Here is a 22,749-nt window from a genome sequence, read left to right as displayed (position 1 = left end):
TGTTTAACTCTAATTGTATTTGTTTGTGTTATTTACTTTGGTCCAGTGGTTTCTGATGTGGGTTTTGAAAGAAAATCGACTATGTAGTGGTGTGAACCTGCTGCTTCATTGCCACTGCTACTTCAGATTGGAAGAGGTAAACCTAAAATTATTTCCTCTTTCAACCTCTCTCTCTCTCTCTCTCATTCGATCCATTTAATGATAAATCTGTAACTTTGTTTTTTTTTTTTTCTGTTTTTTTTGTGCTTTTTTTCTTATATGCGGAGATTGGTATCAAGTAAGCATCAAATGAAGGTTTAGAATCTGGTAATAAGGTTTGAAATCGTAATTTTTTTGTTTATCTACTTATTACTTGAAATCTGCATATTTTTGGAGCAAGAAAACTTACCGTTCTGCCCATAGGTTTAGTAATTTGGTTACATTGGGAGGTACAATTAGAGGTTACATACTAGGCTCTTGCTGGAAGATTTCAAGTTGGTAGATTGAAGAGATGGTGAGGGGAAAACCTTTTGTTTCTTTGATGTTAACAAAATTAACTCTGGTTTGGTCCTTTATTCTTTGATCTTCTGTTTAGTTAACGATGTCATATTATTTAATTATCGGTGGGATGGTAAATCTGGAAAACCTTCTTCCTTCATATATTGGATAGAACCAAATTGTATCGATTCATTTATCAAAATGATTTGAAAACCTAAATATTGGTTTAGTGTCGCATATCGATTCAGTTTTCAAAATGATATTGAATTCCTTTTCCATTAAATCTTTGCAGTCTCCTTAAGGGTTTCAGATTTCTATGTATAATCGCTTCTCCCTATCCATGCTCTTTTCAGGTCGGTTTTTATGGGTTTTGTTTAGTTATAGTTCAATTTAATGTTTCTGGTCGGTGTTTGGCTCTACAAGCTTTATAACGATTTGTTAACTTTGTGTTTATTGTATAATTTTAAATCTTATACTTATTTGGGTGTGTATGTCTATTTTCTAGATCTATACACCAACGTGTTTTTGGCCTAGAGAAGCCTTAATCAGAGACAAAACAAGTAAGTCTAACTTTGATATTTTTTTGACAAAAATCTTATAAAATATCAAATCCGGGTGCATGTGATGTTTTTGAGAGATAGGGGCATAATCGGAATTTGACAAATGTCAATTTTGGTTTTAGTAACGTCCAACTTCGTTCAATAAAGCTCTGGTTTTAGTACGCATGCGGTTTCATCCATGAAAGCTTTGGTTTTAGTAAGCATATGGTTTCATCCATGATTTAGTATTTCCTTAAGGTATCATGAATCAAAAAAAAAAAAAACTACTTTTGAAATGAATAAAGTTTAAAGTGGAGTGAAAAATGATTTCTTCAAAGTGGGGAGTTGTCCAGATGCTAACGCAGAAACAATAATACCTAATGGTGTCAAAGAGACTTCATTCTTGTCTTTGGTTCAGATGCTAACATAAACAATAAACACCCATGATCAGGTTATTTGAAAAACATACTTTCCAGTTCTTCTATTTGTTTCGTGTAATATGATATTGTGTTGTTGCCAACACCTGATACTATGAGATTGAAGTGAAAATGTTAGGTTCTATTCATTTTGATTATATGTGTTGAAATATGAACATGTAATTTTGGTCTCTTTCAGAGTTCCATTTGGTGTAAATAGAAAGAGATGGGACACATGAAAGGAATCCAATTGTAGGCTCTTTCCATTTGACGTGTTTTTAGGAATTATCTGTTTAATTTCTTTTAATGAAAACATTAATCTATTAAAGTAGCTTCTTGTGAGTTATGACCAATTGTTTATGATTTCTGGATTTTTTTAACCTGAACCTGCTGGTATCTGTTGCAGGAGATTGTGGATGGTTGGGGTGTAATTGGAACATTTTTGGAGGGATTGGCATACGAACTCACCTCAGTATTACTACCTATTAATCTTTGTCATTCTACCCTTTAATCAATCAATTGTGAAGCACGTTCAATGTGTTTTTACAGAATGCAAGATTGTGATCGGTTCTACAAGCACACCGAAAGCGACAACTGTTAACAGTCTTGAAGAAATACGAATCTAAATCCTAAGTATTACCGAAGCAAAAGGATAAAGGGATCAAATGGGAAACCACCAGAAGAATCAAAATCTAAGAATTCTTACAAAGAACTGATATGGAGAGGCAAAAATGGAAGTTGACACAACCATCAAACTGTATCTAAACAATCGAGAAAGTTAGCTTATCGTTTGTGTATTCCGTCTTATCCTTCAAATATAGGTTTGAATCTTTTCTCCGGTAACTTCATCATTTTTCTGCTCCATTGAGAACATAATCCAAACTTGGAATTTCTTTGTGATTATGGTATCTTAATTTTGTTTTGGTTACTATATTTGGACTAAATGTTTTTTTTTCCGGTAACAGGTTGTCTTCCCTTGACATTGATCATGCTTTGAAAGATGCACTGAAGGAGAAGATCCAACATATGATGGGTGTCAAATGGTGGACCATTGATGAACTTCCCTCCATCAAAATTATGAAAACAACAGTGGTCACGACCAGTCTCAACAACAATAGTTGAAGGGTATTTTTGTGTTTTTTTTGTAGGTCTTTCGGTGTTAGTTTAGGACTAGGTTAGTGGTAAGTCATAGTAAGTCATATTGGTGTTATTAATGAAAGATTGAAATGAAACTTTGATTATTTTTTTATGTATTATTTGAACTTTCAAAATCTTTTATTAAAATTAATATACTTTTAACTTTTATGTATATAAGGTTATGAATTTTTTTTAATAATATAATATAACCAACTATGATTGTTAGTCTCAATTTTTTGATAGAAGGTTATGAATTTTTATTTTATTGCATATGGAACAAGTCAATGAAGCGTATGTTACATTCATTTTGTTTGACATGTACAACACTCATTGCATACGGTGCAATATTCATTGTGTATTGTACAATTTTCAGTCCAATACCGAAAATCGGAACCGAAAAGTTGACAATCCAATAACCGATAAGCAGTCCGAACATAAAACCGCAACCGATCTACCACTCCAAATGGCCTACAGCTTTTGTTGCAAACTTTACACACACACTCCCTCTCCCCCAACCCATCAAACAAACTTTAACGGTTATAAAGTAAATAATGGTCAAAAGAAAACTATCCTTATAAATGACACTACGAGACACTGGTACTTTTACTTGTAAATCTAAAGCAACTATATACTTTCAGTTTTCATTTTTAAACAAAAATAGTAAAATACTTACTTTTAATCCAAAACAAAATTTTACTTTTATTTCATCCCTAAACAACATAATATTATTACTCTTAACTAAAACAACGATATATATATTTTTAAACAAATTTATTTTTAACTACAAACATCGTCCTTTTAGCTTTAACTCAAAACAACAATGTATATCATAGATATATAATCTAATCTTAAATTGTATTTGCAAATGCATTACATGTTCATCGGAATATGCAACCCTCCAAATAATAGAATGCTCAAGAAACTACTCGCCGCCGCCGCTTTGCGCGGCTAGATTGCTAGTATATATATATATATATATATATATATATATATATATATATATATATATATATATAGAGAGAGAGAGAGAGAGGTTCGGTTCGGGTATCCGCGGATATCAAAATTGAAACCGAACCGTAGATACCCAGTTTTTTTGGTTTCGGTTTCGGTTTATTTGAGTTTCGGATTGGCCGGATCGGCTCGGTTTTTCGGTTTTGCGGTTTTTTTGTACACCCCTACCAGTGACTATTTCACCCCTACCACTACCACATAATAACATAACATGAACACACTGCTAGGCATGCATGGGTTCTGACGACCCCTTCGGTATCTTTCAACCAGTACTCGTGGACTATTTCACCCCTGCTACTACTAATATGTATCGCAGAGCATCCTAGCATACAAACATAACAGGATAATGACATACCAGATAATTATCACAAATACAATCATCTAACAAACAACTCCTACTAGTGGGCCGACATTGTGGCCTGAGACCCACTTCTACTGGTAGGTAACTCACCTCAATGTCGTGCGGTAACTAGACTGTCCTCGGTGCTGGGATCAACTCTCCTAAAACTCCTACACATAACAGTCTCCTTCAATAACTTTTTCATATTCATAACCCCTTTAAGGGTCAATCTTGGATAATGGTCAAGGTCAAAGTCAAAATCTACACCCTGGTCAAAGTCAACATCCTGGTTGACTCAACTCGCCGAGTTGGTCCATCAATTTGTCGAGTTCCATAATTCAAAGAATCTCAAATTCATGATCTAACTTGTTGAGTTACCCTCTAACTCACCGAGTTTCTCCTTATGACAAAATCGAGACTTTCCAATTGAACTCGTCGAGTCCTTCCTTGGACTCGTCGAGTTCTCCTTCATATAGGTCGGGACATTTGCTCATTGACTCGCCGAGTTCATCCTTGAACTCGTCGAGTTCTTGACCTTTAAGTCCAAAACATGTCTAACTGGCTGAGTCATCTTCTAGACTCAACAAGTTGCTAAGTAACAGAGAAGGTTGGGGGGAACCACGACCCAACTCCCCGAGTCCTAAGAACGACTCGTCGAGTCCCCCATGATCCAAATCTATACGGTCGATTTCATTCGAGCTTAATGCATCCAAAACATAGATCTGACCTCTTAGGGTCGATATAACACGTAAAGTTACAAACTTTACGTTAATGCATGGGCTATTTAGCTCAAAAAGCCCTAAAAAGTGGTTCATAGGATGCATGGGACTCCCATGGCCATAAAGTTGGCACCTTTATGCCATGGAGTCCCTCAAAGACTCTGGATCTGAAATCTAAACCCCAAAACATGCTTGCATCCATGAATGGTTCCAAAAATGGCTCCTTAAAGCCCTAAACTACATCAAGAAGAAATCTAGTAGATGAATGGTCAAGGTATGAGCTTTATACCTCAAATGAGTTTGAAATGGAACACAACCTCTGGATCTACTTGCTTTCTCTTGAACTCCCAAGCTTCCACTTCCTTCTCACACTTCAAAACCACCACAAACACACAACAATGGCTCAAGAACACTCGAAATGGGTTAGGGTTTCGAATTAGGGTTTTCTGGACTAAGGGAGGTGTAACATACACGTTTTGAAATCGTGTTATGTAATTTGAAAAGTTAATAATATTATGAAATATTATGTGAAATTGAGTGTTGGGTTCTAACAGATAGTTTTTACTAGAAATGAAGTAAAACTATGTTTAGAATCACTCATAAATTATTGGAAGTCTTATTAGATTCCATTTAAAAGCTAAATAGTGAAATTTAGCGAAAATATAAAACTTGAAATAAGTAAAATTTTATTATTGAAAGTTGTAGATAATCTCGTTAGAAACATGTAGGCGAAAACCTCGTCGAAATCCGAGTTATAACGAAGAAGTTATGACCAATCGAAGATCCGCGATAAAACCGGCACGGTGCCGAATGACGTAAAAAGTGCGTTTTTGATAAACTACTTTTTAGCCTTAGTGATCTAAATGAAAGTCGTAGTATTCGTTAAACCGAGAAGTTCGATAAAAAGAACGCCAAAATCTGACTTCGTATGAGGAAGTTATGATTTTTACAAGTTTCAGCTTAGCAGTAGACAGCTAAAAACTCGAATTTTAGATCGAGTGATTTTTAGCCGACACAACCTAAACGAGAATCGAAGGTCTCGTCATTAGTAGTACAACGGTAAAAAGTCTGACGAAAACGGACGTCAGATGAAGAAGTTATGAATTTTTAACGGATTTACCAGTCCCGGTCTGTTAAAAATAATAATATAAAAATAAAGTCAAAATTTTCCGACGAAGTCTAAACAAAAGTTGTAGAGCATAATTTTCTCTACGCGTGCATATAAAGAACGTCAAAAACAGAGCCCGTATGAGAAAGTTATGGATTTTACAAGATCGTGGCATGTCCGAGAAGCGACGCGTGTCGCATAGGTGTCCGAAGAAGCCACGTGATCTTGCATGTGTCCCACATGATCCGACCCGCGTGTTGGCTCCCGATTCGACCGAGGAAGAGGCCCAATCCGAAGCGCACATCTGTCCGAACCGAGCCTCGCCCTGCTGACAGCTGGTCTGAGCCTCGCATACGAGCCTCTCGCTTCCCAGCCTCAGATCCGAGCCTTCGGTCCTCCTCCCCTATAAATAGCAGCCATGCGAACCCTCCCGGGTATTTTTAGAATTTTGGCACTTTTTCACCCTTTTTCAATATTTTTACTATTTTGACATCCCCCGAAGCCCCGGGATTAATTCCAATGCCCGAAACACGCCCCGAGATTCCCGAGAAGCCCGAAAATTTTATCTTTTCGGTTTCGAAGCTCTACCTTCGCAGAGCCCGGTTTTCAAGAAAACTCCCGGTTTTCAACGAAGAAAGTCATATTTAGAGCCGAAGTGCTGCCCAAATTATTATTTTGACCCCCAGTTATTTCAAGGTGAGTTTAATATATAGGAACAATTGTATGTTGTGTGTTATATGTGCTATGTGCTTTTCGGTGTTATTATTCCGGGTTATTTTTCCGTGTTATTTTTATTTCTGCTATTTATGATAGCAAAGCTATACCTTTGACCATGTGATCAGTTTAAGAACTCAGATTCACGGTGGTACTGGTATGTAGCCTCTGGCCATGTAGAGCATGTCCCCCAGTAAGTGAATGACTCTATTCTATGGCATTGGCAGAAGGTTAGACAGGGCGTACGTAGCCTCTGGCCATGTAGAGCATGTCTCCGTAAGAGAATGACTTCTATTCTATGGCATTGGCAGAAGGTTAGACAGGGCGTGAAAACCTGAAATCTACCTTAATGTTAATCAGAAATTGTTTGTCTTCAGTGCCATTTGGGCCGAAGCGTTATTGATGTTTATCAAGTATGGAAATTGTTATATCTCATTGATTGTATATCTTTGAATCGAGTCATTGATTGATATGGAAAGCTTTTCGCATTATGCATTTGTTGTTCCTTGCTCCTATTTGCTTCTGCCATATTGGTATATATATGGCATAACGTTATATTGTATCTATTATTGAACTCACTAAGCGTTATCGCTTACCCCTCCCAATGTTTTAACCTAATGCAGGCAATAAGCACCCAGTATAGTTGGAAGACTTAGAATAGTTTGTAATAGTATTTTTGTACTTCAGTTTATGTTTGTATAAAATTACAATATTCTGGGTAGTTATGTAAAATCTTAAAACATAGTCGGTTTGTATCCAATCTTTTGTAATCACTTTATCAATGTAAAATATTAATTTTATAAATATGCATGTAGCATGTTTTGGAGTAACTATATTTTCAAGTATGAAAGTTTGGGTCTTTCAGAAATATGAAAGTCAAGAAAGTGGTTCTTTCAGGAGGCGATGAGGGAGGCCACAATGGGGGTTTTAAGGCCTTTAAATAGGGTGCAAACCCTGAAAATTCGGGTTTCACTCTGGCAGGCCTACTCGTCGAGTCAAGGTTCCTCGACTCGTCGAGTAGACTTCAAGTCCCGCGTCCACATATCCAATTCATACTCGACGATTTTGGGGCCTCCAACTCGTCGAGTCCCTTTGTAAAAATGCATAATTCTTATTTAAAATACGTACCAGGAACCGGGTGTTACAGTTTATGGGAGTTAAGGTTGCTTAAATAGAACTCAAACCCTCAATATTAGGGTTTGCATATCTGTCGAGTACACCTTGCGTACATATTGAGTACGCCATGCGTACTCTTAAACACCAACGTCCCTTTTAAAGGCTTACGCCCAACATACGCCCCAAGTATACAGGACGTAAGGACCATTTTTGCAATAATTGATACTTTGAGACAAGAAAGGAATTTACCTGATTGGTTGGGTGTTACATATCCACTAAAAGTCAACTACTATAAAGCCTCTAGAATGAATGATCAATAGTGTTCATGGTTTGAGAATAGTTCTCTTAAATGAAAATAAAGATCGTACCTTTGGTGAAGATCTTCTTGAGGTTCCTCCACATATTGTTCCTTTAGCTGTAAGAAAGAGCAAATATTAAATACACTTAGTACATCAATAACATTGATGCAACACGAAATTCCATAAAGATTAGGAGTTGACTATGGAAACATAACCGACTGGCTAACCTGTACATATAATAAGGTGATTCTGATTTGATATGAGCAACTTGGAAAGATTCATCTTAGCAAATGTTAAGTGTATAAATTGAAGCGATATGGAATTCCATCATGTTGGGAGCTGACTATGGTGACATAACCAACTAACCAACTAATGCATATTATCATGTACGACTGATTTGATATAAGCTATTTGGAAAGATCCATTGTGGAATTGTATTGCATGTTGGGCACCTTTGGAACTAACATGAAAAAGAAGAGAGATTCTAAGCTTCAACGAATTAAGTACATTGATAAGACTAAAGAGACGTGGAATTCCACCCGTTGGGAATTGGCTATAATCAGGTGATTATGACTTAGCATGAACAACTTGGAAAGATCCATTGTGGAGTTGCATATTATGTTGAGAACCTTTTTGTGACTAACATGGCTAAGTATAGAACTCAAAGCTTGAAATGCTCCTATGATTAACTATCATGAAAGAAGTGTCAAGAAGAAGAAAGTCAATTTTCAACAGACAAAAAGGGTGTTCTAAGTTGGTGTACCCAACCGCAATATCGAATGCGAGACAATAGACAAGCCTATTCTGAGACACATTCTGATAGGCTAATTGATTACTAAGACAAAGAAAACGACTAAGAAAAACACAAATGCCTAAAGTATTTGAAGTAGACTAAACCTAAAGAATAGTTGATTGATCATCGATAACGAGGCCCAACTGCTAATTTTAAAAATCAATAGTCAACTCGTTCTTCCAAGTGTTTAGCCTATTGATATGACCTTATTTAATTATATATTTTAGGTCATTAACTTAATATATTTGAGTAAACATGTTATATTTTAAGATATATGATACTTAATATGCATTGAAATGTTAAATTACAGTTAAAATCGAAGTTGAGATGCAAAAGGATGGGAAAGAAACCGAAAGAGACACAAAAATGATGTTATTGACATATTGACCTCTCTTTAGTGTTTTGGACTTATCTAATTATTGTCTGTAACTTGCTATAACCGGTTATATGTGAACATTTACATCAAGTTTGTTATCTAGATGTGTAAAAAAAATACCAAGATGTGAATAAAATAAAAAAAAAATAATTACCCTAATAAGTAAATTTTTCAATTTTATTTTTACAAGTTCAAGGATTTTTTCTTACTGAGTTTGATTTTAAGAAAACTTAAAAAACGATGAAAAAATGTACAAAAGATAAAATTATATGGTAAAACCAAACAAAAAAAAAGTAATAAATAAATCTGAAAGTTTTATATCTTCAGTTTTTTTATATCTTTTTATCGATATCGATGTAAAATAATTAATAATTTTGAAGCGACCTAATTGCAAAACAGAATCCCCCGTCCGGATTGTTGCATCAATATTTCTTTGAGAAAGAACGAAGTCACCACCTCTACACGCACAAATCAATGGAGGATGATGACGGAATTAGGGCTCATTTTCCCCTTTCTTTCGGCAAAAAATCCAAATCACAAACCCCAATCGAATCAATTCACAACGCCACACGCCGCCCCACCACCGGCATCGATGGCCCACAATCTTCTAGTTCTCTTCACACTAACAACAAGAACAAAGACACCCCTTTTCCTTCATTATCTTCATCCTCAAAGTCATGGTTAAATTCCCTCCAGAAAAAACCTAAACCCAGTACTGTATCTGATGATGATGTGGCAATTGGCCCGCCTCGACCTCCACCGTCTTATGATTCTGTTGATGGAGAAGATGACGCGATGATTGGGCCTCCTAGGCCGATGCCCGCTGAAGATGATGATGACGACGACGACGACGAGCCAATCATTGGCCCACCGCGGCCTCCGTTGGGTTCGGATAGCGAGGAGGACTTTTCCGATGGTGAGCAAGAAGTTCAGCACCGTATACCTCTCAGTAATGAGATTGTTCTGAAGGGTCACACCAAGGTATCGTTTCTGATTTTGGTTACTGCAATTTCATGTTTTCAGAATCTTGTTGCGGAATTGATTAAGTGGAAGTAGGCTATCAAAATACTGAAAACCCTCAGATATTCACTTTCAGAAAGCACAACCAAACACCCCATATCTAACATGACTCGACTGCTAATACATCTGTTCTTATGCTGTAGTATTTCTATGTTGATATTTGGTGTATGCAGGTTGTTTCTGCTCTTGCAATTGACCATTCTGGATCCAGAGTACTTTCGGGAAGCTATGACTACTCAATTCGTATGTACGATTTCCAAGGAATGAACGCCCGTTTGGAATCATTCCGACAGCTTGAACCTTCTGAAGGACACCAAGTCCGTAGCTTAAGCTGGAGTCCTAGTGCTGATCGATTCTTGTGTGTCACTGGATCTGCTCAAGCCAAGGTAGGTATATCTTAAACCCTAAACCCTAAAATATATTTTTCTAGGGTCTAGGATGGATTTCTTTTTCCTTTGTAATTATTTCCCTGATTTCCAATTCAAATTCCTTTTAGATATTTGATCGTGATGGATTGACACTGGGAGAGTTTGTGAAAGGTGATATGTATATTCGTGATCTAAAGAATACAAAAGGTCACATAACTGGATTGACATGTGGCGAATGGCATCCAAAGACGAAAGAGACCATTTTAACCTCATCAGAGGATGGTTCATTGCGTATATGGGATGTCAATGACTTCACATCCCAAAAACAGGTGCATCTTTCAACTTTCAATATTCATTATGCTTTCTTCAAACTTCAAATCACAAAACAAATTAAAATGTTTAGCTAACTGTGATATCATATGGTGAATAGGTCATAAAACCAAAACTTGTAAAACACGGAAGGGTTCCAGTCAACACTTGTGCGTGGGACCGTGAAGGGAAGTCCATCGCAGGCGGTATTGGTGATGGGTCTATACAGGTTCCAGTTTATATAAAATTTCATTTAAACAATAATATTATTATATTCATATATATTAAACAAGTTTATTGATATATTATATGATATAGATATGGGGTATCAAGCCTGGATGGGGAAGTCGACCCGACATTTATGTTCCCAATGCTCACTCGGATGAAATCACCGGTCTTAAATTTTCTAGTGATGGAAGGACTTTACTTTCAAGAAGTTTTGATTGTACATTAAAGGTATATATTTGTAATTATTATTATTTTTGAGTTTGGAGTTGCTGATGGTGATTTGGTTTGGTTGTTTGAGGTGTGGGATTTGAGGCAAATGAAAACGGTATTGAAGTCATTTGAGGATCTTCCGAATCATTATTCACAAACAAATGTCGCGTTTAGCCCCGATGAGCAGCTGCTGTTAACAGGTACATCTGTTGAAAGGGACAGCACAACTGGCGGGTTGTTATGTTTGTTTGATAGAGAGAAACTTGAACTCGTATCAAAAGTCGGCATATCACCAACATGTAGCGTCGTGCAGTGTGGTTGGCACCCAAAACTAAATCAGGTTTGTTTTCACTTCACATTAAAGAAACGGGCTTAGATTCTTGAAAATATTTTTGTAGTAAAATTTAGTGGTGTATGTTTTTGTAGATATTTGCAACTGCGGGTGATAAGCACCAAGGTGGGACCCACGTGTTATATGATCCTACACTGAGCACAAGAGGTGCTCTTGTGTGTGTTGCACGTGCTCCGAGGAGGAAGTCTGTTGATGATTTCCAGGCGGAGCCGGTGATTCACAACCCGCACGCGCTTCCGTTGTTTAGAGACCAGCCGAGCCGCAAACGTCAGCGCGAGAAAATGTTGAAAGACCCGCTCAAGTCTCATAAGCCCGAAGCTCCAATGAACGGGCCCGGTTTTGGTGGAAGGGTTGGTGTAACCAAGGGAAGCTTGTTGACACAGTACCTTCTCAAGGTAATCTAATCTACTCTTTTACACATTTTTTGCATTTCTCTAGTAGCAACATACTTACATTCTTTACTCATAAAAGTACGGTGTATTGGTATTTTGCAGCAAGGTGGGATGATTAAGGAAACATGGATGGATGAAGATCCACGAGAAGCTATCTTGAAGTATGCTGACGTGGCTAAAAAAGATCCAAAATTCATCGCTCCAGCTTATGCTGAGACCCAGCCCAATACCGTTTTTGCAGAGTCTGATTCCGAGGAAGAAGATAAGTAAAGATATTGAGTTTGGGTGTGATTGATAAGATTCATGCCTAGAAGATGAAGACCATGGTTTTCAAATGCTACTATTCCATGTCTTACTTTTCATGTTTATCATTCAATTGGAACAAATGGAAATTGCTGCAAACTTTTCTTAAATGTAGCTTAGGAACACCCAGGCCAGAATATGATTAGATTATAGATTACATGTACTTGAGTTATGTTATATGTAAACGGGCTTAATGAGGGTTTCAATGTTTGATCTAAGACTCTAATAGGAAAAGCATTGTATATGTATATGTTATTGGACATGAATGAATGTTTGTGTCGTGTCATGTCATGGATTGGATTGAAACCTGCCATTCTTATATTGGTTTTCTTTTTCTGTTAAAGGTATATTTTAGAAACCTGTTTTTGATCAACTCTTTAGTCTTTTTTTTTCTTCATAAACTGGTTGTTGCAAGGACCAGACCTTTTCGATTTATTTTTTATTTCACATTTTTGGTTCATGGTTTAGTTTTGAAGGGTTCTGTTTTATATTCTATTCTATTATTTGTTATTTTCTGGTTACCTATTTTGCTTGCTTGAAAGTTGAAACTTGGTCTTGGCGGAGGTTTTAAAATATGAATTTGCAAATAAGGAGGTTGGTTACCTTAGGCCTTTTTTTCCCCTTCTTAAGTTCAGAATAGATAAATGGTTCTTAATAGATAAATGGTTCTTAATAGATAAAGTATTACTGATGTTGATATCAGTGTTGCTGATATCAATAAATCATACTTAATGGATAAAGTGTTGCTCATATTGATACTTAATGAATAATGATATGTATACATGAAGTGTTGCTGATATTAATGTGTTTCTTTAACGGACTGAATTTGAACGAATGGCTATTTTATCATTTTATTTAGAATTGACAGATAACGAATGACTGCTTTGGTACAAGTTACAAATTAAAACTGTATCACATCAAGCCAAACAGATATGAATAGAGTTACAAATTAAAATTGTATCACATAAAGCCAAAATGAAAACAAAATCACTTAATAGTTTTGTTTTTTTGGTGTGGTTTTATATACCACGAATACATTTGTTATGGTTTACTTTTAAAAACTAGTCCTGGGGGGAAAACAAAATCCAAAATTGAGTGTCTACATGGTAAATAACATATAAGAAAAAACCTTTGTACGTTGTTTTTTTTGTAGATCAAAGAAAAATGAGTATATACATAAATCACCCAAAAAAAGATATACATACCATTCTTGAACACAAAGACCATCAAAATAATTATAATATGTGTGTTGCCAAATGCATGATGCTCTATTTTATTTTATTTTATTAACGCTTTTGTTAAATAACGTAAAACATTTTATAGCCTCTTAACTAGCAATAAATCACTACACACCAAGCAATCACCGGATATGAAAATTAGGTCGTCTCTAGAAGAAGATTAACAAAAAAAGAGTAGGAAGTACTGGATTGCAGAGGTAGCAGCAACATAAACGATTGGGAAAACGGTGTAAAAAGAAACAATTTAATTACAAAAGAATCATATATTATCAACTCTTATAATAACAATAAAAATTTTATGACAATATACACAAATTGTTTATAAAAGTAATAAAAAAAAGTATCGGGAAAAGTATGATGGGCTAACACTACCCAACCCAAGAATAGATATTTGAGAAACAGAGGATTGGAATGGAATGGAATGTCGGTTGGATTGGAATGGAATGGAATGTTAACCGACGTGTCTGGCTAATCGAATGTCTGATAGAACCGTGAACATTTGTGTATCTACAAATTCCTGCAAAATTAAAAGTATTGGATTATTTTCATATATATATATATATATATATATATATATATATATACTAGTTGTGAGACCCGTATATTATACGGGTTGGATAAAACAAAAAAATTAAATATAAAGGTTTAAACAAAAATTTATTTAAATTTTAAATTTGAATTTAAAAGGAAACATATTAAATACTATATGATTTGTAATATTGTAATTTATTGGTTATTTTCAGTTAAGACAATTATTAATTGAGGTGTAAATATGATGTGTTAATTAAGAAAAAATAAAAAAATGAGAAAATGACAAATGAAAAAAACATTTATTCAAAAATACTAAAAGATTACAATAGTCCAAGTTAATGAGAGAATGACATGTGGCAAAATTATTTTCATTTATTAGGAAGGATATATATATATATATATATATATATATATATATATATATATATATATATATATATGGGGATAGGGAATATACATTACAGCCCCACCTAAGCTTAGGTACTAAACCTCTAAAATATGTCGTTTTAACATGCTAAATATACCCGGTTTGGTTTCACTTGGTAAATATATCATCCTCCATAACATTTCTTTCTTTCATTATCGTTTTACCATCTTTGTTTTCTTTCCTCAATTATCGTTTATTACTTCACCCAAGTGAACATTACTAAACCCTAAACCTAAACCATAAACCCTAAATCTAAATCCTAAACCCTAAACCCTAAACCCTAAATCTAAACCCTAAACCCTAAACCCTAAATCATATTGTGTCGATCTTGAATTTACATCTTGAATTATTAATCGTGAATCCATTAACCGTAATCTTTATATAGTAAAACAATGTATTTTCAAAAGGTTTAGTACCTAAGGTTAGGTGGGGCTGTAATGTATATTCTCTTTTCCATATATATATATATATATATATATATATATATATATATATATATATATATATATATATATATATGTGATGTGTATTGTATAAAACAATAACATTGAGAAATAGGTAGCCTTACCCTGACAAATCGTTGGTCCCTATAGGCGAAGGAATCAATATAGCTTTCCTTGATAAGTAGGTTAGCCTGCAACCAAATCATATAATAGGCCTGTCATCAACTAATTAACTGTAATAGATATAGATATAGTTATAATAACAAAATTAAGTGATCTTACCGGGTCGGTATCGCATTGTACATTAGGGACGATATGGGAGCTCAAGTTTGAGCATAGTGACTCCAAGTGCTGCCTCATAGCGGCTAAGAAATGTGTTGCCGCTTCAATCTGTGATTGGTCACAGTAAACCAACTTATTCTACTCTTCACAAAATAATACTACATACTTTTTTTGGATGCTAAGAAAATCACCTGCCATTTGTTGCTCTTGTAAACCGGATACTTTTTAGCAGCAGTTTTGTCACATGATAGTCTACCATGAAGTGGCGCTAGTCTGGTCATCAATTCTTTGTGCCTAGGAAGTGCTGGCAAGGACGACATTTCCACCTGTATAACTCCATCATCAATTAATTACATCACCAAAAAATTAAAATTAATTTTTTTTTTCTTTACTTAAAACTCTTATTATACCTACCTGATTTGTCTCCAAATCAACACGAACAAGGTTATTAGATGATTTCATCTTGTTATCACCTGGTTTATGCAGTATCCCCACCTGCACATGCAGCATCATCCACAAAATTTATAACCAACTAAATATCTCTTAAACCATTAGTATTTTAGAAACTTACAACAAAAGGAACAGGGGCATCAAGGAAATCAAACATCTTCCCTGGAAGAACCTGTAAACAAAGACAAAACTTTTAACTTTGAAACATACGAATGAGGGGGAATCATTGAATATGTATGACTCACAGGAAGGAAGAGGCTCTGCCATTCAAATGGAAGAATCATAGGAATAAGAGATAACACTGTGGCTGATAGGACACCCTACGAATGTATTTTACAGTTAACAATTATGAAGGTCAACCAATAGCAAAACATGACATGTCATAATCATATTTAAAACTAAAATGAATTTAGCAACTTCCAGTTTATTACCAGATTTGGGGATGTGATAATCACTTGTTTCTCCAACAGTACTGCTGAAAGCAAAATTAGAACCTGAAATCGGTTTTATTATCATACTCTCATTACATAACCATAATTTCCATACATAGTAACAGTTATTATAATAAGATGCTTATATAATAACTACAGTAAGCATGGATATCCAATGGAAGAAATAACAAGTTAAGAACCCAAAGTGCAAGAATAAGACTTACATTTTCAAGAGAAAGAGCTCTACAAAGTGTTATGGTTGTCCAGTTTGATAGTGACACGGCTTCCTCGATTGCAGCAAGCTTGAACTTGACCTAATAAAACATTACATGTTAGCAAGGGCATTTGCACAGACGAGGAATCTTAAGTGACTCGTGTTAGCGTCTTTTGCCAATGTACCTTATCGGGAATCTCTGACATATCGACAGTTTGATCTCCAAAAGCAAAAGCAGTTCTATAATATTCAATAGCCGGTAGATGCTCGAGTGGCCTGAAACATATTTTACCTCCATATGATGGAACTCTCAAAGCATGATAGTTGCAAACAGTCTGTAGCAAGTCATTTTTGTTTTCCTGTCATAAACAACAAAACAAGTTTAAGTTATATTTACTCCATAGAACTAACTTATAAGCAAACAAAATCAACACACCTTAGCCCATTCCATGATCGTTTTATTAGTCGCATCTCTATCACTACAAAAATGTACCCCGCCTTCATCCTCTGATAAGACGCCTTTCATCAAACTAAATTCCAAAAAACAAAACATATATATTACCCCAGAGTCAAATTCCACAAAAGTAGTAACAACTTTTTTTTTTTTTTTTTACCTGAACAAGGGCCCAACGCTTCCATGTCGTTCAAGTGTCCGGTTCATGGGAATAACACACGCATCAACATCTGCCTTTCTGACACTATCATGATCACCATGCATTTTTCCTATACACTCCCATCGTTTTTCCATGGCATCATTATTGGAATCATCAACATAAGTCATCTCCTTTCTTGCAACACTAGGAGACCCGGTTTGAAACCATGAAGGCGAATTTAGCGTATCATCTATAATGCCTGTAGTTATAGCAGAAAGTGTTATGGTGGTGTCGACTGGTATTGCAGCATCCATCCATGAGCGATCAGGGGTTGGATCTTCTTCTTGACCAGTAGTTTCAGTTTCATCCTCTTGGTCTTCATTCGGTGGGGGTGCTGGAAGGGAACGATCAGGGCCCACTTCACTTACAAACTGTGTGATTCGATTTTGGCGCTCCTGTGCTACAATACTGCATCATAGTAAGTAGTTTCAGTTAATTATGGCGTGATCGAGTGGTGTTTTGATTGAAGCGAATGAAGGAGTGGTGATAGACTAGCCTGTTTAACATCTCGTAGTGGAGTTGAAAGAAGGGGACTCTTGTTAAGAGACAATAACAGCGAGGTGCTGTGACCAAAAAACGACTGCCTCTTCCGGATGTTTTTGAAAGGGGGGTTGCAGCGCCGAGCATTCCTGGTGGTCTCTGAACGAATTCTTGTGTGTGTAGGCACACACCGTACAGAGTTGCATTGTCTGCCACCTGTAAATTTACGAATCTTACCAGTGTTAACAATCAATAATAATGATGCAATTGGGAATCGTTTTAAGATATGACAAATTACATACAAAGGTAACCAATTTTGGTTTTAATTTCTCTTTCGTATGCAAGGGACATCCAAGAAAAAATTGGGTTTCTTAGATTTAAATTTGTAACTAGAGTAATTAGAAAAATACACAAAAACAAACTTACTGGTTGAATCAGTTAACAACTTAACAAATGATACCTAGTGAAGTGAAACATTTTGTATAAGTAAAATATTTAACAAGCATAGAAAACAATTTAGGATAACTGATAGAAAATTATTTAACACGTATGGAAATAGTAGGTGTAGGTTATCAAGAAAAAACTCAGACACAAGTAATTGAATAAAAGTAATATACAAATCAGATATCAGAATTAGATACAACTTGCCTTGAGTGAAAATATAAATGCAGAGTCATCTCTGGTCAAATGATCCTGTTCATGAAAAAACAATAAAGAAGTTAAATTTATTTTTTAGGACCTAAAGGCGAGCTAATGCATGTGGTCAATGCGAGTCAAATAAGACGATAGTAGAAAATAATTAAAAAAAAAAGAAAAAAGATTTTCCATGCAATCATACCTGCCCGTAAACGACTTGATTTAGCTCATTCAGTGATGGTGTCCTCTCCATCACACACGCCTATGAAGAAAGCACAAATTAAAAAACAAATAGCTATTTGCATGGTTCGGACTATAGATAAATGGTTCTTTCTTTGATTTTTTTTAGTATAGCATCCTACTTTCATCGCCTTCTATTACAACATTGTACTTTGAAAAACAAAAAAATCTACTCGATTATCGCATTGTAATGCATATTCAAACAAAAATTTGAATGCTATAATTGGGTAGATTTTGCAAAGTACAATGCCTTAAATAATAGCAAAAGAAACTGAAAGCACAATGTTGTAATAGAAAGAAATGAAAGTATGTTGATATTTCTTGCATTTAGCCCAAAATAAAACCATCATATCTACTAATGAGGCCAAAATAACTATAATATTTGGATGGAAGAATACATTGCTCCTATGAAATATAGCAAGGCAATACATCACCTTCACACCAGTAGGAAAGCAAAAGGATGCTAAATCTCCTAAGCGCATAGATAGCCTTTTCCCTGGAGGGTACTTGAAAAGTATCTGGAGGTAAAAATAAAAAATGAGTAGTAGTTATAGGCAAACTTACTTACAAATTACAATATGGCATTAAACATTTTTAGCTACAAAAAGATTAATTACCTGAGGTTCCATTGTGACACTTGGAGGTGATCGAAACTGCATAACTTTGAGATCCATTAGGTCTGTTTTGTCGGCTCTATCCTCCCATATCTTTCTATGAGCAAATGCATCCTCAACAGGCTCCAGATTTGCATTTGGATGGATACCCGCTATAAGAAAATGTTCAAAAAGCGAGGATGGATCTTGGTACTTTGTGGTGGCATCCTACATCATCATCATCATCATCATCATCTTCACATAAGTTGTTGTATGATATGCATGTATATATATATAATATAAATGAACCAATCAGAAGGAAAATATGTTAAAATGAATTAGGGGTTTACATATTACCGAGGATGTTGAGTGAAACTGGTTCCATTGGCGTTTCTGATTAGCTAAAATCTCTTGGTTGAAATCCTGGCCACCACCCCAGTTTAAAGCTTTTTGCATTTGATTCTTCAATCGTTGAAAGCCATTGCTTTGATTTTGAGTATTTAATGACGTCACTATTTCGCTTCTACAGCGTCTATGGTTGCCTACTGTCGTCATTCTTGGAATATTATGCTTCACGGATTACTCTATTTGGCATTTGTTACCTCACAAACATTATATTATTTGTTGATGTTGGAAACACTTTTGCAGATTACCATCTCCTTTCCTTCCCTTCCATCTCACTAGCCTAGAAACATCTACCACGCTAATAATATACTTAATCCTTGGAACAGATTCCAATCTTTCAACAATAAATTAAGACTATTTCTATTATATCAATCATTAATGACATACACTTTCCATATCCATGGAGATGTTGTATATCAATCACCAAATTCAACCAACTTAATGAAAAACTCTCTAACGATAATTCACATATAAATCAGGATGTTGATGTATAATCCTCTTTTGATCCTTGATTTATGCAAATACCACGACCTTAAACCCATCCAATAACGTGAATCATTAGAGACGTATTATCTCGTGTTGGGAGAGGTTTCTTCCACAAATCACAATCCTGAATATGCATTCAAATAAAAGAGTCAAAAACAATATATGCAATATACATTTAAAGCAAATCAATATCTCGATTCGCCTAAAACTAAAAGATATAGGGAAAAGGTGGAAAAGAAACTATAAGGTATGAAAACGCAATGAATTCATATGAAGCGACAACTTTTTATGAGAAAGGAAATGTAAAATCAAATGGATTAATCTTATGTACCTGTATAGACATGAACATGAACTGTGTTTGTGGAACTTCTTATTTGAAATTACTAGGGTTTTTTCGTTACGTTGAGAAATTTGGATTGATTAACATGCAAATGGATTGACGATGAACAAGAAATGCGCTTGATAAAATTGGATGGTTGCGACAAAAATTGAACAAGGAATGTGTGAAGAACAAAATAGATCAAATTCTATATATGTACACACACGTACATATATATACACATATAAATATATTTATATAAATATAAATATATGTAACGATTTTCTTTTTAGAAATGCTTTTATTTGTAACAAAACTAGGTTTTAGTGTACTACACGCCACAAGTTCAGTTTTTTTTGGTAAAAATAGGCTTGTTTGTTTTGAAAAGTATTTGTAGAAGTTGGTTGGTTTAAAAAAAAGTTGTATAAATAGATTGATTTTGAGAGATGACCTTTTTTTTGTTTTTTTTTTTTAAATCTTTTTACCTCTGATTTTTCTATCTAAATGTTACACATTCGGCCCCTAGATATTATAGAATTAGCCCTTCAACTTTTATATTTATTTTTACTTAAATCTTTTACTATTAGACTATTTAACTTTTACCCTTGTCATATATTATACATAAGTTAATTTAGTCCAAAATATATGATTATAGCTTATGTGTTATTTTTAACAACTTACACTATTTATTAAATAGATCTTACAAATATTTTCAAATAAATATCAATATTGAATATATTACAACGTTACGAAATTACAAGACCAATTAAAAACGATATTACAATACAACTTAAATATATTAGAATGTATTTGTAAGGGATATTTTTGTTGATATAATATTATAAGCGTAGTTATGTCACTTTCAGGATTCCACTGCAAAGGCTGTCACTATTTATGAAAACTCAATAAAATGTAAGTGAGTGAATTGTCAAATCAATTCACTTTTTGTTATTATAAATTTCAACTCTTATACTCGCTTTTATTCACCTCATTCCATCCTGAAGAAATTATCTCACAAATTCAAACTTATGTTCTTTCCTTCTTAATTCTGCTTATCATTCAATCATCTATAAGCATGTACGTATTATTTAGCATTATGAATCTAGATCATCCATTTATGATTGTTTTATATTGGGGTGGTAATATTGAATGTGAGAATGGTATCGTAAATGGTGATCATTCAACTTTTAGTTATTCAAATATCATTAGGCGTAAAATGGGGTATGAAGAATTTAAAGATCTATGTTATGTTTATGTTTGAGTTGAAAAAATGGCATATAAGTTGATGTCACAAAAGATGCTAACAAGAGTATATTACCTTTTTCATATGTTATCTTTGATGAAGAGACTTCACATAGTTGGGGTTGGTTCTTTTACCAACTCAGACATTTTGTTGTCCAAGACAGACAATTATGTGTTATTTCAGATAGACACAAATGAATAATTAATGCAATGGAAAATATATAGGATTAGAAAGAGCCATTTGCATACCATCGGTTCTGTCTTCGACACATTAGACGTAATTTCATGCAAAAATACAAGAATGTGAGTCTTAAAAAACTTTGTTGGTCTATTGACAGCACCACACAAGAAAGAAAGTATGTTACATATATGAAAGAAATAAAAATAAATCGATCTTAAAGCTTGGAACTTTTTAAAGGAAATTAGAAGACGTCAATGGTGTTTTTTATTTGATGAAAATCGTCGATGGGGTATGTTGACAACAAATATCTCTAAGTGTATGAACAATGCACTTCGAGGAACAAGACAGTTACCAATTAGGGCATGTATTGACCTTACTTTCAATATAACTGTACATCTTTTTAGAAAGTACAGTGATGTTGCAATGAATTGTAATACACCTCTGCCATCATGTATGTGGCGTCTATTTCAAAAACAAGAAACTCATGCACAAAGCCATATATTAACCAAGTTTGACTACAATGAATGTGTCTACAAAATTTTCACAAAGTTACAAATAAATGGAAAAGGTAGAATTGCTCAGGGTGTCCATTATTATCAACAAACATGTATATGTGGTAAGTGGCAAATGGAAAGATTTCCTTGTTCGCATACTATTGCAGTTTGCAGTTATAGATGGGATAACCATCTTTGTATTGTAAATATTGTGTACACTACTGTGACGTATAGACAACAATATATGTCTTCTTTTATCCCACTTCCTCATGTTGATTATTGGTCTGAATCAGATTGGAAGATTAAAGCAAATGATTTAAAGCTTTTTTTCATTGAGGCCGGAAGCGTTCAAATTAATTTCATAATGAGATGGACATTCATCATCTTGGCGAACCTCGAAAATGTAGATTGTGCCACCAACCTGGTCATAATAGAAAAAGTTGTCCAAATTCTCAACCAAGATTCATTGTGATGTAAACTTTGTAACATTTTTAATTAGTCTTGTGATGGGTTTTGAGCATTACAACAATCCTATGGTGCACATGCAACCATAAAGCTTTGGATCTAGGTTTTCTCTAATTATACATGCAATAATAATCATCCAAAGTTATAACCCTAATATAGCATGCCAAATTCGAAATTTATATCTAATACAAAGTTAGAATATTACCTTTCAATTGTAGCTTGCTTGATCTTCAACCTTTGAGAACTTAGCACCTCAAATGTGATGCATCTAATAGATCACAAACACCACAAGCAATGGAGGAATATTAGAGA

General features: G+C 34.6%; 2 protein-coding genes across 2 annotated transcripts; one reads left to right on the top strand and one right to left on the bottom strand.

Annotated features, from left to right (window-relative positions):
• The first annotated feature begins 9,440 nt into the window (after nt 1–9,440).
• LOC145114358 (Transducin/WD40 repeat-like superfamily protein) lies at nt 9,441–12,513 on the top strand. Its single transcript, XM_079050349.1, has 8 exons — nt 9,441–10,026; nt 10,239–10,451; nt 10,562–10,762; nt 10,864–10,971; nt 11,061–11,198; nt 11,269–11,520; nt 11,607–11,927; nt 12,027–12,513. Exons 1-8 carry the CDS (start codon nt 9,520–9,522, stop codon nt 12,192–12,194), a joined length of 1,908 nt encoding a protein of 635 aa, XP_078906475.1. The 5' UTR covers nt 9,441–9,519; the 3' UTR covers nt 12,195–12,513.
• Nucleotides 12,514–13,783: 1,270 nt separating this feature from the next.
• On the bottom strand, nt 13,784–20,240 carry LOC145116006 (DENN (AEX-3) domain-containing protein). The gene is made up of 19 exons (XM_079052373.1): nt 20,068–20,240; nt 19,203–19,860; nt 18,870–19,073; nt 18,687–18,770; nt 18,215–18,274; nt 18,025–18,069; nt 17,393–17,592; nt 16,858–17,304; nt 16,680–16,773; nt 16,429–16,602; nt 16,254–16,343; nt 16,030–16,092; nt 15,844–15,918; nt 15,720–15,770; nt 15,563–15,643; nt 15,340–15,474; nt 15,149–15,256; nt 14,992–15,057; nt 13,784–13,982 (listed from the first exon to the last, which is right to left on the bottom strand). Exons 2-19 carry the CDS (start codon nt 19,398–19,400, stop codon nt 13,917–13,919), a joined length of 2,241 nt encoding a protein of 746 aa, XP_078908499.1. The 5' UTR covers nt 19,401–19,860; nt 20,068–20,240; the 3' UTR covers nt 13,784–13,916.
• Nucleotides 20,241–22,749: the final 2,509 nt, after the last annotated feature.

The sequence above is a fragment of the Lactuca virosa genome, chromosome 5 (genome assembly GCF_052849685.1).
Source record: "Lactuca virosa cultivar CGN04683 chromosome 5, Lactuca_virosa_CGN04683_v6, whole genome shotgun sequence".
In the NCBI taxonomy this organism is placed as follows: Eukaryota; Viridiplantae; Streptophyta; class Magnoliopsida; order Asterales; family Asteraceae; genus Lactuca; species Lactuca virosa.
This window is presented reverse-complemented; position numbering and strand designations above follow the sequence as displayed.